At 39.1% G+C, this 16,664-nt stretch overlaps 1 protein-coding gene across 5 annotated transcripts in view; it reads right to left on the reverse strand.

Moving 5' to 3' along the window:
- Positions 1-16,664, reverse strand: part of AFG2A (AFG2 AAA ATPase homolog A) — a 144,742-nt gene that overhangs the window by 85,340 nt on the left and 42,738 nt on the right. For 4 of the 5 annotated variants that reach the window (XM_058192954.1, XM_058192952.1, XM_058192956.1 and 1 more), the window contains one exon: positions 16,354-16,480. The exons of the other annotated variant lie outside the window; for it this stretch is intronic. In XM_058192954.1, coding sequence (XP_058048937.1) covers positions 16,354-16,480 — 127 coding nt within the window. The remainder of the gene's footprint in view (positions 1-16,353; positions 16,481-16,664) is intronic. 5 annotated transcript variants of the gene reach the window in all.

Consider the following 16,664-nt stretch of genomic DNA (forward strand, 5'->3'; position numbering starts at 1 on the left):
CCAATGTCTATCCCTTTTAAAAACCTTATTTTGACTTCACGCTGAAGAACAGAATAAAGGTAATAAGCAAGCAAATAAAATCTTTCTGCAGCTTTTTTCCTGAAGAAGCTGAAGAAAAAAAATCTAGTGCACAAAAAGTTTAGCTATGACATATGCAAACCGGACAGAAACAAGGTCCTTGCAAAGCTTTTTGCTATTCAACTGACTGCCTTTAAGAATCAGCTAGGTCTTGTCTTTAGAGTCCTAGCTGGGTCCTAAGGGCAGTCAGTCAAATAGCAAAAAAACTTTTAGAGATGTCCTAGCTGGCTGCTTGCCAAGTTGTGTGGGGTTTTTGGTTTGTTTGTTTGTTTGCTGCAGAAAGATTTTCTTTGCTTGCTTCATTCCCTTCCTTTACTCTTCAGCCTGGAGTTAAGGCAAATAACTTACAGATTTTGTCATCCTTTCTAGGCATGCAGTAAAGTTAGCAAATCAAGTTGTTATAAGAGACAGAGATAGGAGGGCAGTTTAGTTTCTGCACCTGATTGGGGAGAGGGAGGATCTGTGTTGTTTGTTCTTTTCTTCAGTGAACTTTGTTGTATTAAAAATATTCATAAATTTTAAGGGAAATCTTTGTATTTTCCCTCTAAAAAGATAAAAAGACATAGTTCAAATATTTAACTTGGGTCTTCCTCAAAATTTAATTCGAACCAATATTTTAAAATTAAGTTTCACAGATGCATGTTGTAGGGCAATTCACTATTTCTACAGGCCTAATAAAATAAAATAAAATAAAAATATAAACCTAATAAAAACTACAATTTATATATTGACACCCAGACAAAATAGACTGTTCTACCATAGCTTAATAAAGACAAAATTAGAATCACTCTTAACATAAAAAAATATTTTCCTACATGTTAATATTTCCAAAATATTTAGACACAGGTATTTTGTAAATTGTTCTCCAGAGGGATGTTGATCTAACACCAAAAGTCTTAATTCAAGAGTTCAGAGACATAATGTAAGACTAGTATAGTTTCAGTCCTATGCATTGACCAGTATTTGTTGAAGAGTTGAAGGCAAGAAAAGAAGATTGAGGACAACTCTATTACATCACATAGAAAGAGTCTTAAATCTCACATCCTTTGCTCCAAGTGAAGAATTGTTTATCCATTTTTAAAGTATTAAATAACTGAAATAAACACTGATTTGATGCACATTTCTTTAATTAACTATATCAGGGGTCTCCAACCTTGGCAACTTTAAGACTTGTGGACTTCAATGTCCAGAATTCCTCAGCCAGCTTTGCTGGCTGAGGAATTCTGGGAGTTGAAGTCCACAAGTCTTAAAGTTGCCAAGGTTGGAGACCCCTGAACTATATTATTTACTTTGGGGCCACGATGGTTCAGCTATTAAAGACACTGAGCTTGTCAAATGGAAAGCTGATAGCCTGCATTCGAGACCTGAGCACAGTGTAACAGGGTGAGCTCACATTCCTGCCCCATCTCCTGCCTATCTAGCAGTTCAAAAGCATGCAAATGTGAGTAGATTAATAGGTACCATTTCAGTGGGAAGATACAGCATTCCATGTGCCTTTGACATATAGCTATACTGGCACATGACCACGGAAAATGTCTTTGGACAATGGTAGCTCCCTTGTCTATGAAACAGAGTTGAGCACTGCACCCTAGAGTTAGACACAACTGGACAGGCAAAACTTTACCTTTTAGTATTATTTACTTTGCATCCTAATTTTTGTTATAGTTATTATAATTAAATTACAGTCATGAAGTGTCCTCTAAGTTGTCAGACTAAAGTATTTAAAACACTTAATGCAGAGAATTGAGAGCTCCTTAATAAATGTTCAGGATTAAACAACTTCTAACGTTCTATTCACATTTCACTTACATATACATTCAGGTTTCACTAACAATGGAAATCATGCATGCTTTCAATACATATTTCATACCTTCAAATAAGCACAAAAGCATTATATGGAGTATAACTTACATTAAATAATTTATTCAATTTGCAATTGATTTCTTTATTTACCCAATTTTACATATCCAGTTACGTTCCTGGTTTTACATTCTTTACAAAATATAGGAAAAACGTAAGAAAAAATACAGTTAATGCTATAGTGAATATTCTCTCACACTGGTTTTAATACTGATTTCAAATCCACAAAATGAAAGGAGAGAAAAACAAATATACAATGATCATTTCCAAGAAATATTCTTATGAGACTTTAAGGATATCATTTACAAAGCACATCCATTTCCTTCTTTAGAAGTGTCCCAATACATCACGCTGTTTGTATTTAGCTCAAGACATGAATGTACTTGCCTAGAATGTAACTAAGGTATTTACACAAAGGGAGCTCTTCAGAAATTTATTATTGTGAACCCAAAACAGGAAGTATGGTAATGCCATCAATAAATGTTGAATAACCTTTAGTGTAAACTATACTATTTAGTTTAATATACATAACATTAACTCTTAGATATAATTTGATGAAATGTATGCAGTAAACAAACTGCATTTGATTCATTTGAATACCTATAAGATTTCCCAGTTTTTTCTTCTAAATAGTTTATATGATCCAGCATCAGGACAGAAGTAAATTACTGATAAACTAATGGAAATAAAATGAATTCTGGCCTTGTACTGAGGATAAATATATAAGAACTGCAAGACTATAAGACTGACAGTACAAAACTATGTTATACCATAATTTTGTTAAATTTAGTCCTTTGATTCTAACCCAGCTATAAGATAATTGGGGTAATGGCAGGCAATAATAAAACTATGATTATTCCAGTATGTATTTTACTATGGCTTCTAGTGATAAAAATTATTATATACTATTTCCTACTTCTAATGCTAAGTAATAAATAATACAATGACAGATGAAAATTTAAATGATTTTAGAATTCTTTCTGGAAATGTGTGGTCCTCAACAGAAGGCAGGCTGGTTGCAATTGTTTTTTCTGTAGTCTTAACTATCGGTTGAAGTCTGTGTCTGTTTTGTTTGGTTGTTGTGCCAAATCAGTCAGTTATAGAGGTACAGATGGCAGCTTTAGCTGTAAAAGCTTTAGCATTTATAAATGCTCATATGAACATGCATGAGTCCTGAATACATTCTCATTTGAACATTAATAGGAAGAAATAGAATAGAATAGAATTTTTTATTGGCCAAGTGTGATTGGACACACAAGGAATTTGTCTTGGTGCATATGCTCTCAGTGTACATAAAAGAAAAGATACGTTCATCAAGGTACAACATTTACAACACTTAATGATAGTCATAGGGTACAAATAAGCAATCAGGAAACAATCAATATCAATATAAATCATAAGGATTACCAGCAACAAAGTTACAGTCATACAGTCATAATTGGAAGGAGATGGGTGATGGGAACGATGAGAAGATTAATAGTAGTGCAGATTTAGTAAATAGTTTGACAGTGTTGAGGGAATTAATTGTTTAGAGAGTGATGGCCTTCGGGAAAAAACTGTTCTTGTGTCTAGTTGTTCTGGGGCGCAGTGCTCTATAGCGTCATTTTGAGGGTAGGAGTTGAAACAGTTTATGTCCAGGATGTGAGGGATCTGTAAATATTTTCACGGCCCTCTTCTTGATTCGTGCAGTATACAGGTCCTCAATCGAAGGCAGGTTGGTAGCAATCATTTTTTCTGCAGTTCTAATTATCCTCTGAAGTCTGTGTCTTTCTTGTTGGGTTGCAAAACCAAACCAGACAGTTATAGAGGTGCAAATGACAGACTCAATAATTCCTCTGTAGAACTGGATCAGTAGCTCCTTGGGCAGTTTGAGCTTTCTGAGTTGGCATTCTTTGTTGTCCTTTTTTGATGATGTTTTTGATGTTAGCTGTCCATTTGAGATCTTGCGATATGATAGAACCCAGAAATTTGAAGGTTTCTACTGTTGATACTGTGTTGTCTAGTATTGTGAGAGGTGGAAGTATGGAAGGGTTTCTCCTAAAGTCTACCACCATTTCTACGGTTTTGAGTGTGTTCAATTCCAGATTGTTTCGGTCGCACCACAAGGCTAGTCATTTGACCTCCTGTCTATATGCAGATTCATCATTGTCTCGAATGAGACGGATCACTGTTGTGTCATCTACGAACTTCAGTAGTTTAACAGATGGATCATTGGAGATGCAGTCATTGGTATACAGAGAGAAGAGAAGTGGGGAGAGCACACAGCCTTGGGGGCCCCCTGTGCTAATTGTACAGGTATCTGATGTGATCCTGCTTAGCTTCACCTGCTGCTTCCTGTTTGTTAGGAAGCTTGTGATCCACTTACAAGTCTGTTCAGGTACCTGTAGCTGGTTTAGCTTAGTTAGAAGAGTGTCTGGAATGATAGTATTGAATGCTGAACTAAAGTCTACAAAGAGGACCCTTGCATAGGTCTTTGGAGATTCAAGATGTTGTAGGATGTAGTGCAGAGCCATATTAAGAGCATCATCTGTTGATCTATTTGCTCGGTATGCAAATTGCAAGGGGTCTAACAGTGGATCCATCATCAAGTAGGAAAGCACTAGCCTTTCAAAGGTTTTCATGACTACAGATGTTAAAGCAACTGGTCTGTAGTCATTCAGTTCCTTGATGGTGGGCTTCTTCGGCACTGGGATGATGGTAGAGTATTTGAAGCAAGAAGGAACATAGCACATCTCTAGTGATTTATTGAAGATGGGGGCCAATAGGTCAGCACAGACTTTTAAGCAAGAAGGGGTTATCTTGTCTGGGCCTGGAGCTTTTCCTGGCTTTTGTCTGTGAAATAGGTCCTGCACTTCCTTTTCTGTGATCACTAAGGGTTATGAACCCAATGGGATGGGGTCAGTTGTAGGAGGCTTGGCTGTTATTGGTATGTCTGAGATGGGGGTTGTGGAAATAGTTTCCTTTCAAACCTGCAGTAAAACTCATTCAGGTCCTCTGCCAGATGTTGATTACCTTCAGCCTGGGAAGGAGGTTTGCCATAGCCGGTGATATTTTTAAGAGTTTTCCACATGTTTGCTGGTTCATTTGCTGAAAACTGATTCTTTAGCTTTTCAGAGTAGCTTCTTTTTGCTGCTCTGATCTCCCTTGTTAGTACATTTCTGTACTAATTAATTAACATTAACATTAATTAATTAATTAATTAATGTTAATAAAATTAACATTAACAGTAATATTAATAGGAAGAAAACTTTATTGTCTGTGCTATGAAGAGGCAGCATTAATTGTTTTAGACCATTGTTTTATTTTAAGTATTTTAAAAAATTTATTTATTAGTATTTTATTGATTAGATTTATATCATGTCTTTCAAACAGAAGTTCAAGGTGACATATATTGCACTCTTCCACTTGTTTATCCCCACAACAACAATCCTATAAATACATTAGGCTGGGAGAAAGTGACTGGCCCAAACTCAATCAATGAACTTGTGTGGCTGAGGGTTGGTTAGAACTTGCTTCTTAGTCAATAGTTAACTACTATACCAAACTGGTGTTCCTTACCATTCCTCAATATTTCTTTATTTAAATGTATGCAGGTAGCCCTCAACTTACAAACACAAATTCAAAACTCAACTTACAAACAGCCTGACCTTAATATCTGGCAAGATTTTGGAAAAGATTATCAAGCAACGAATCAGTGAACACCTAGAAGCAAACAAAGTAATAACCAAAAACCAACATGAGTTTGTCAAAAACAGATCATGCCAGAAAAATCTTATTGAGTTCTTTGTCAAGGTGACAAAATTAGTGGATCAGAAGAATGCTGTGGATTTACTTGGATTTCAGAAAGGCATTTGACAAAGTAGACCACAATCTACTACTTGATAAGAAAAATTTGGGTCAGACAACATCACCACCAGATGAATTTGTAACTGGCTGACCAACCACACTCAACAAGTAATCCTCAATGGAACTAAATCTACATGGAAGGAGGTATGCAGTGGGGTACCCCAAGGCTCTGTTTTAGGCCCAGTACTCTTCAACATCTTCATCAATGACTTGGACAAGGGGATAGATGAGGAACTCATCAAATTTGCAGATAACACCAAGCTGGCAGGAATAGCCAACACTCCAGAAGATAGGCTCAAGATACAGAAAGATCTTGACAGACTAGAACATTGGGCATTATCTACAAAATGAAATGCAATGATGAAAAAAGTAAGGTTCTACATTTAGGCAAGAAAAACAAAATGCACAGGTACAGTATAAGTCAGTGTTGGTGAACCTTTTCGGCACTGAGTACCGAAATGGGAGTTCGCACACATACCTGCGTGCTGGAAACCAGAAGAGCAGCCACCCAGCACGCATATTCACGCCGGGAAGATTATCTTCCGGTTTCTGGCACACATGTGCACACAAAGATCAGCAAGAAGTGTCAATAAAGTGCCCCAGCCTGCCACCAAGAAAAAGCCAGTGCAGCTCCCCTCCCACCATTTCTGCCAAAGGAGCACAAGCACTGCCCGGCTGGTGCACCCCTTATTTTGGCGCTGGACAAACGTTCTTCCCACGCAGACTCAACTCCTGTGCAGCTGCGCCACCCCAGAAGAGCATCACCAGCAGTGGTAGCCGCAAGGTGAGGGACAAGCAACCAGCCAGCCCCCATAGCCACTCCCCCACTGGCAAGCCAGGCCCTCGGCGGCATCACCGTGAGTGAGGAGCTGCACTTTCCTCTGGCCCTGCTGAGGCAGCTCGCCTCCCTGATGGCAGCGGAATCCTCCTCCTCCTCCTGGCTGTTCCAGCATCCTGGCCGGAAGCAATCGCGCAAAAACTGCTGCCACCCCCTGACCCCTCACGGCGGCAGGATCAGCCGGTGGGGCAGCTGGCAGCCCAGCCAGCAAATGATGCCCTGCGCGCCCTAGCTGGCCAGGCTCTTTGGACCATGGACGTACGTCGGTATCATGTGCTGGAGGGCTGGGGCCACACAAGAAGCCTGCTCATGCAGGGATGGAGGGAAGCTCTGGCCCACCCACCCTGGCCTCTGCTCCCCTAGGAAGCGACTTCCGGGATCCCCTCTCCACATCTTTGGGCACACGAGCCATCGCCTGTTGCTCTTCCAGGTTCTAACGTGCTGGCCAGCTGGTCTTCATGCGTGTGCCAGAGGTTCGCCATCACAGGTATAGGTTGTACTTCGCTCAATAGTAATAACTGTGAGAGAGATCTTGGAGTCCTAGTGGACAATCTCTTAAATATGAGCCAGAAGTGTGCTATCGCTGCCAAAAAAGCCAGTTCTAGGCTACATTAACAGAGGGATAGAATCAAGATCATGTGAAGTGTTAATACCACTTTATAATGCCTTGGTAAGGCCACACTTGGAATACTACATCCAGTATTGGTCACCACGTTGTAAAAAAGATGTTGAAACTCTAGAAAGAGTGCAGAGAAGAACAACAAAGATGATTAGGTTAAAACATATAAAGAACAGTTACTGGAATTGGATATGTCTAGTTTAATGAAAGGAGGACTATGGGTGACATGATAGCAATGTTCCAATATCTCAGGGGTTGCCACAAAGAAGACGGAGTCAAGCTATTCTCCAAAGCATCTGAGGGCAGGACCAGCAGCAATGGGTGGAAACTAATTAAGGAGAGAAGCAACCTAGAACTAAGAAGAAATTTCCTGACAGTTAGAACAATCAACCAGAGGAACAACTTGCCTCCAGAAGTTGTAAATTCTCCAACACTGGAAGTCTTTAAGAAGAGATTGGATAATCATTTGTCTGAAATGATATAGGGTTTCTTGCCTAAGCAGGGGGTTGGATTAGAAGATCTCCAAGGTCCCTTCCAATTCTGTTATTGTATTCTAAATGGGACTCGAATTTCCATTGCTAAGCAAGGTACTGGGTGAGTTGTGTCCAGTTTTACAACTTTTTTTTCCCATGGTTGAAATTGAATAATTGAATAATTCAAAATAATTATTGAATCATTGCAGTTGCATTAATTTAATGTGAATCATAGGGTTGTTAAGCAAATCTGGTTTCCCCCATTGACGTTTCTTGTTGGAAGCTTTGGGGAAGGTCACAAATAGCAATCACATCATCCCAGAACTCTGCAATCATTGTAAATACATGCTGGTTGCCAAGCACCCAAATTTTGATCATATGACCATGAGATTGCTACAATGATTGAGATTGCAAAGACTAGTTATAAAGCATTTTTTTCAATGCCATAGTAACTTCAAACATTCACTAAACTAGTAATAAATACCGTGTTTCCCCGAAAATAAGACCCTGTCTTATATTTTTTGGAACCCCGAAATAAGCGCTTGGCCTTATTGCTCTAGATTCACGAAAGGAATGTGATTTGAAAGCAGTAGACCTGTTGGAAAAAATATGGACAGTGTAGACTTAGAACTAATTGAGTTGATTGCATACACATCCATGAAGTTCAAGCCTACATTCTTTTACAAAAGCAGAAACCTGACTCAGTGAAGTGATATACTGGTTTTCCTTAGAAGGACTGAAGGACATTGGAGAATGGATTTATCCCACTTAACTGGAAATCAATTTCATCTGAACTTTTTTGGGAAGTTAGGCCAACTTTGGACATTAAATTTATTATATTTAATCAGACAATTGACAACAGATGGTATTAAAAAACAAATATGGATATATTTACTGTTAATGCTTGGAATAATTTGGAACAAATAAATGCAGTGGTAAATTTTCTATGGTTGATTACAATAATAGTTTGTTAAGAGAGGGTTTGAAAACTTAATGTTGCTTTTTTAGTTTTATTTTTTGTTAACTATTCTGTCATTAATACAGTATGTAGATGACAGATTAATAATTTACAAATAGATGCAGTAGTTTAAAAATTTTGGGAACCTGTTTCGCAAGGAGTGGAAAACTAATATTGTATCAAGGGTATTAATCAGTATTCAACACGGGGGGCGGGGGGATAATATGTGTATATGTTAGGGTTTTTTTTCTTTTTAATGCTCTTTCTAAATATCTTGTTTGTTTTGTGTTTTTTATTGGAGTTTTCTATTTTATCATTAAGGGCCTCTGGTGGCTCAACAGACTAAGCAGTCTGTTATTAACACAGCTGCTTGCAATTACTGCAAGTTCAAGTCCCACCAGCCCAAGGTTGACTCAGCCTTCCATCCTTTATAAGGTAGGTAAAATGAGGACCCAGATTGTTGGGGGCAATAAAAGTTGACTTTGTATATAATATACAAATGGATGAAGACTACTGCTTAACACAATGTAAGCCGGCCTGAGTCTTCGGAGAAGGGCGGGATATAAATTCAAAAAAAATAATTTAATAATACAAAAATGGTAAAATGCCCTGTCTTACACATTGGAAAAAAGAATCAGAACACTAAATACAAGCTTGATGAACATGACCTTGTAGATGACCCTCACTCTGTCAAAGACCTTGGAGTTCTCATATCAAATGATCTAAGTGCCAAAGCCCACTGAAACTATATCACCAAAAAGGCATTAAGATTTGTAAACCTAATCTTGCGTAGCTTCTTCTCCGGAAAGATTACACTACTAACCAGAGCTTACAAAACATTTGCTAGACCAATTCTTGATTACAGCTCATCTGTCTGGAACCCACACTGCATTTTGGACATTAATACAATTGAGCGTGTCCAGAAATATTTTACAAGAAGAGTCCTCCACTCCTCTGATCGCAACAAAATACCTTATGCCACCAGACTTGAAATTCTGGATTTAGAAAATTTAGAACTCTGTTGCCTTTGGCATGACCTGAGCATAACTCATAAAATCATGTGCTACAATGTCCTTCCTGTAGAAGACTACTTCAGCTTCAACCACAACAATACACGAGCACACAATAGATTCAAACTCAAAGTGAACCGCTCCAATCTTGATTGTAGAAAATATGACTTCAATAACAGAGTTGTTAATGCCGGGAATGCACTTCCTGACTCCGTGGTCTCATCCCAAAATCCTCAAAACTTTAACCTAAGACTTTCTACTGTTGACCTCACCCCATTCTTAACAGGTCTGTAAGGGGCGTGCATAAGAGCACCAGCATGCCTACCATTCCTGTCCTAATGCTCCCTTTGGTTGTATTCATTTTGTGTGGTTATTTCATGCTTATACTTATATATATTGTTGTGTTTGACAAAATAAATAAATAAATAAAATAAATAAATAAATGAAACTTGTTAAACCAAGTAAAATCATAAAACAAATCCCAAGATCACAATTATTTGGAGACAAAATAAGCACAATCTACATCAGAACAATCACGTTCTTCATGTGATAAGGACAAGAGAAAAGAAACATAAATTTAACCAACTAGATTTTTCCCACATAGTAATGTTTATCATTATCACAGAAATGCAGTATAGATTTAGTAAACATATTCAAGTCTTTTGACTCTATATTGTTTTGAATATTTATCTTAAAAAACAAAATAACCCTCTTCTCTTCTATAGTAAAAAAAATACATGTAGACTTTTAAAATATAAAAACTGAACTTCAAAATCAAGTAAAAAACTGTGATATACGGCTTCGACAGCCAACGTATCCTATAACTACTGCGTATCAAACTAATTTTAAAATATGTGCATTTATCTGTTTCTAAATAAATACATAGAAATTTAACAAGCCTTGCAATTTACCTTATTGTTTCTGTCTCTGTCTTAGAATTTCTGTCTATATGATATGCATAGTACACTGTAAACTAATGCCAATTATACCGAAGCTTGGCTTGACTGCCATCTGCTGATATTAAAAGAACCTCTCCAATGCTCAAATCATTAAACTGGTTAATTCTTTATAAAATGATCTTTATTAATAACAAAAAACAAAACAAAATACATGCAAACATGAATTGATTTTCCCTCTTGCTATTGTATTTATTGTGTAAGAAATAGCAGAGCCATTAAATAAAAAGGACATTTATGTATTTATGATTTTTCTTCACAGCAAATCTACTATTACTCTCAGTTTTACCTTAATAAAATGTTTGCTGCACATGGGAAACCAGACCCAACATGTCTTTCCCAGTTGTTGTTTTTTAAAATAGAAATGTGGGGTACATGGAAAAACACAGAACAAACATTTTGGATTCTACCGTAGTTTAAGCCATTAAACCAAACGTTCCTTTACTTGCAGCTATTTTCTGTTAAAAATAAACTGGCTTAATCTAATTAGGTCCACTGATACTGGCAAAACCTTACTGTACAAATAAATCAATCCCTTTTACTTACTTCCTTAACTGTTGTTATGGGATCCTCTTAGTAAGAAAAATTGCTACAGCATCAATATTGGCTTTCAATGTGTCACACTATCCTATAAGGTAATTTGAGGAATTGAGGCCTTCTTTTTTCTCGTCCTCGTACAATTTGAGACACGAAAGAACAGAAAGGCAATTCCTTGTTTGGAGTAAACATTACATTTGGTTGAAATAAAAGTGCATTTAAGTTATTTAACAAGTCTGGAAACAGGCCCTTTTGCACCTCATGATTTGACAGAAATCGAAGGATATTTTTTTAAAAAAAAAATTAAGGGCAGTAAAAATGTTCCAAGTGGTATGCTTCTCATATGCTGACTGATGGACACATCTTGTTGTTCTCGTTTTTGCTTACACAGCCTACGTACTTGCTTGTGAAGCAATGGAATTAGCCCTGCTTCAGCAAGTTGGCTAAAATGGTATTTTTGCTCTGCAGACTTTGAGAAAACGTGCATTAGTGATAAAAAGGATGATACACATTATCTTTCCTGATATGTTCATTTTTTCCTGAAATCATCAGGTTCTCTCTTAAATTTAGCAAAGTATAAAATATTATCCATAACCTGTATATTTCGGAACCTGCAAGAAAAGACTATGAATGAATGAATGAATGGAGTGAACTTTAATCCAGATAAAGACCAGTGTGTGTCCACTTGTTGGTTTGTTCAGAAATTGATAATATTGTGACGAAACAATGTCTGTCATGAGTGGGAATTCTACATCTTCGAAAGTAAAGGAAGATTTTGTTCAATGCTGTCAGCTGCAAATTTAATTCAGGGCTTCATATTCTTACATTGTAGATATATATAATAGAAACAGCATGATATTTTAAAGACTCATTTAATGGTAATGTCTCCTGCTGCATGTCTTTCTATTTGGAGTTACCTATAAATTGAGTTTATAAAGCAATTATGAGCTTTATACCCAAAAATATCACATGTGCTTGTATCACATAATTAGATAATTCAAGCAAAATATTTAATGTTTCTAAAATTAAACTAAAAATGAATACAGGAAGTCCTTGACATATGACCATCATTGGGAACAGGATTTCTGTAACTAAGCAAGGTGGTTTCAAGTGAGCCATGCCTGATTTTACAACCATTTTTGCCATGGTTGTTAAGTGAATCACTGCAGTTGTTAAATCAATAATGAGGTCATTAAGCGAATCCACTTCCCCATTGATTTTGCCTATTGGACGCCAGATGGGATTCAGAAATGGCAGTCACATGATCCCAGGATGTCGCAACCATTGTAAATACATGTTCGTTATCATTTACCAAATTATGAACACGTGACTGTGGAGATGCTGCGAGGACCAGTTTTAAGTCCCTTTTTTCAGTGCCATCGTAACTTCAAATTGTTTCTAAATGAATGATTATAAATAGAGGGCTACCTGTACTGCGTTTCTCGTAGGTGACTTTTTATAAATATCATCAGAAAGCATGTGAATCTATTAAAGCAAATTAATATAAACTTGTTAAAAGAAACAAGAGAATCTTTTAGGCAGCGGTAAAATCCGGCCAGATCTATCCGGATCATGCGAACCAGTAGCACTGGCGGCGGGAGGCTCTGCCACCTGCCGGGATGTCATTATGCCCCATTTTTGACCCTCTGTGCATGCACAGAAGAGGCACACGTGCTCACACTCCTGAACCGGTAGCGAAGGTAAGTGCATTTCACTGCTGCTTTTAGGTATGATATATTTTAGGTAAGAAATTCAATTTTCAATAGATAATGTTATTCCACATTCCTATTTTTAAGGAAATAAAAGGGGTTTTGTATTACACCAACAGCAACAACAACAAAAAATATCCCAAACTCGTTAAGTTCCAGATTCAAGTTGTTTAAAGTGAAAAATGAAAAAAACACTTGACAAATAAAAGCAAGTTTAGCCAAAAAAAATCAGCAAAATATAATTATCATCAACTTAAATATTCTTTGCACAGTCCTAACAATTTGATTATAACAATTTGAAAATTTCTCAGCTATAAAGTTATATTCTGTATTTTATTTATATTTTATTTATTTATTTATTTATTTATTTATTTAATCGCATTTTTATACCACCCTATCTCCCAAGGGACCCAGGGCGGTTTACAGCCTAATAAAAATACATATAAATACAAAATAAAACACCAATTTAAAAAACTTATTAAATAAGGCCGAATATTAAAACTACAATAAGGTAATAAAACCCCGTTAAAACCAAATTTGAAATTTGAAATTCTAGTCCAGTCCTGCGCAGATAAATAGATGTGTCTTAAGCTCACGGCGAAAGGTTCGAAGGTCAGGAAGTTGGCGAAGTCCTGGGGGAAGTTCGTTCCAGAGGGTGGGAGCCCCCACAGAAAAGGCCCTTCCCCTGGGCGCGCCAGCCGGCACTGCCTGGCTGATGGCATCCTGAGGAGTCCCTCCCTGTGAGAGCGCACGGGTCGGTGGGAGGCAATCAGTGGCAGCAGACGGTCCCATAAGTAACCCGGCCCTATGCCATGGAGCGCTTTGAAGATAGTTACCAAAACCTTGAAGCGCACCCGAAAGGCCACAGGTAGCCAGTGCAGTCTGCGCAGGAGAGGTGTCACATGGGAGCCACGAGGGGCTCCCTCTATCACCCGCGCAGCCGCATTCTGGACCAACTGGAGCCCCCGGGTGCTCTTCAAGGGGAGCCCCATGTAGAGAGCATTGCAGTAATCCAGACGAGATGTCACGAGAGCATGAGTGACCGTGCATAGGGCATCCCGGTCTAGAAAGGGGCGCAACTGGCGAACCAGGCGAACCTGGTAAAAAGCTCTCCTGGAGACGGCCGTCAAATGGTCTTCAAAAGACAGCTGTCCATCCAGGAGAATGCCCAAGTTGCACACCCTCTCCATTGGGGCCAATGACTCGCCCCCAACAGTCAGCAGCTGGCATCCACAGCCACTCTGTCTTGGAGGGATTGAGCTTGAGCCTGTTTCTCCCCATCCAGACCCGTACGGCCTCCAGACACCGGGACAGCACTTCGATAGCTTCGTTGGGTGGCCCGGTGTGGAAAAGTACAGCTGAGTGTCATCAGCGTACAGTTGGTACCTCACACCGAAACCACTGATGATCTCACCCAGTGGCTTCATATAGATGTTGAACAGGAGGGGTGAGCGAATCGACCCCTGCGGCACCCCATAAGTGAGGCGCCTCGGGGTCAACCTCTGCCCTCCCGTCAACACCGTCTGTGACCGATCAGAGAGATAGGAGGAAAACCACCGATAAACGGTGCCTCCCACTCCCAATCCCTCCAACCGGTGCAGCAAGATACCATGGTCGATATACAGTTATAGACAACAGCATGGCCATTTGTCTCATCCCAGTACAGCTGTGAAAAACACAACTCAACAAGTTCATCTATGCCTTGTTTTATCAAGTAAGTAATAAATCTTTAGTGAAAAACTCACAGTGCTCCTCAAACTGTCACAAGGGAGCAAACTCAGCAGCCCCGAGGCTGATTTGCCATTCTCAATATTTCCTGACAAATGAAGGGCTAGAAATAAAGAACATTTCAGCACACCTGGAAATATTTGTTTACTGTATTTGGCATTTTAAAAATACTCCACAGATTCATTTGGAAATTCAGTTATCTTTATAAATGTCAGCTATAAAATCAACAAATAAAAACACACAGAGGCAAATTTGCGACAATTCAGTTAGGCCACATAAGTATTTAATACGAAGTATTTCATCCAAAATTAAAAGCTAATAATTTAATAAACCTAAGAGTTGGACACAACTGAATGGATATCGTTATCATCGTTATCATTTTTAAGTAACTGTTTAATAATGTCCAAACATTATTAACATATAAATCAGAAGAGTGTCAATGAAGTGCCCCCCCCCCAGCCTGCCACCAAGAACAAGCCAGCGCAATCCCCCCTCCCACCACTTCTGCCAAGGGAGCACGAACACTTCCCAGCCAGCACACCTCCTACCCCGGCGCCAGACAGAAATTCCTCCTATGCAGACTCTTGACAGTGTCTCCATGCGTGAGGAGTTACACTCTCCTCTGGCCCTCTTGGGACAGTTCATCTCCCCGATAGCAGCTCCTCCTCCTCCTCCTGGCTGCCCCAGCATCCTGGCAAAAAGCGGCAGTGTGAGAACCACCACTACCCCCTTGCCCCTCGCGGCAGCAGGAGCAGCAGGTGGGACAATCAGCTGCACAACCAGCAAATGCTGCCTCATGTACCTGAGCCAGCCAGGCACTCCGGGCCACGGACACACATCAGTGCCACAGGCTGGAGGGCTGGAGCCACACAACAAGCCCATTCGAGCAGGAAGGGAGGGAAGCCCCAGCCCTGCCCATCCTGGCCGTCAGCTCTGCTCCCCTGGGAAGCGACCACCAGGATTGCTTTTCTGCATCTTGGGCAGTAAGCTGTCGCCTGTTGCTCTTCTGGGTGCCGGCGCGCCAGCCACCTGGTCTTCACAGGAGTGGGAGTGCCGGAAACCAAAAAAAGCAGGTGGCCAGCACACATGCACCATGATGACGAAGCTATGGCACATGTGCCAGAAGTGGCATGCAGAGCCATCTCTCCAGGCACGCGAGCCATCAGATGTTGCTCTTCCAGGTTCCGGTGCGCCGGCCAGTTAGTCTTCACGCACACGTGTGCCAGAAACCGGAAGAACAGGTGGCCAGCACTCATGCGCGCACCGGAAACCAGAAGATCATATATGCATACATACATGCATTCAATTCAGTAATGACTAAAGGGTAATTTCAGAAAGGGTTGAAGCTGGCAGCTTTTTTAAATGCAAATAAAAACTGGGACTGAATAAATTCAAAGTTTAAAGAAGGAATATAATTTCACTTGTAAGAAAGATTTTCTTTTTTCCTTTTCATTAGTAGCAAGTTAGGTTCAGTTTTATCTGTTGCTTTTGAAATATAATAAGTCTAGGAGACAGTTCAAAACTTCAGAATAGCAAGTGAAAGGGTGGAAGAAACTTAACTGTAAAAAGACCATATGGTTTGCATGCAGCAGATCAATGATCAATTAAAACATCATCCATGCCTTGGCTTCTGTTTTAAAATCATGAATTTTAATAAAAATGCCTGTAATCTTAACGAAGTCAAAAGAACATGTCATTACTTGGCACAAAAGTAGTAACAAGAGCCACAACTATCACCTACCTTGTCTATCATATCTGGCCGGTTTGTAGCTGCCAAAACTGTCACATCCTTTAACTGTTCGATCCCATCCATTTCAGTCAACAACTGTGCCAAGACACGGTTCGTAACATTCACAGAACTTGAAGAACTAATAAAAAAGAAACCCACAGCAGATTATATTAAAGCATTTAATACTAGAAATCTGTAAATTCTGTTTTGTCTAATTGTCTAATTTAGCAGACTGAAAGTTCTGTGGAGCAAAGGTCCCAGAAACATTACTTTAAATATATAAACTATATATATATATATATGATACTGGGATTCACTAACTT

The sequence above is a fragment of the Ahaetulla prasina genome, chromosome 8 (genome assembly GCF_028640845.1).
Source record: "Ahaetulla prasina isolate Xishuangbanna chromosome 8, ASM2864084v1, whole genome shotgun sequence".
Classification (NCBI taxonomy): domain Eukaryota; kingdom Metazoa; phylum Chordata; class Lepidosauria; order Squamata; family Colubridae; genus Ahaetulla; species Ahaetulla prasina.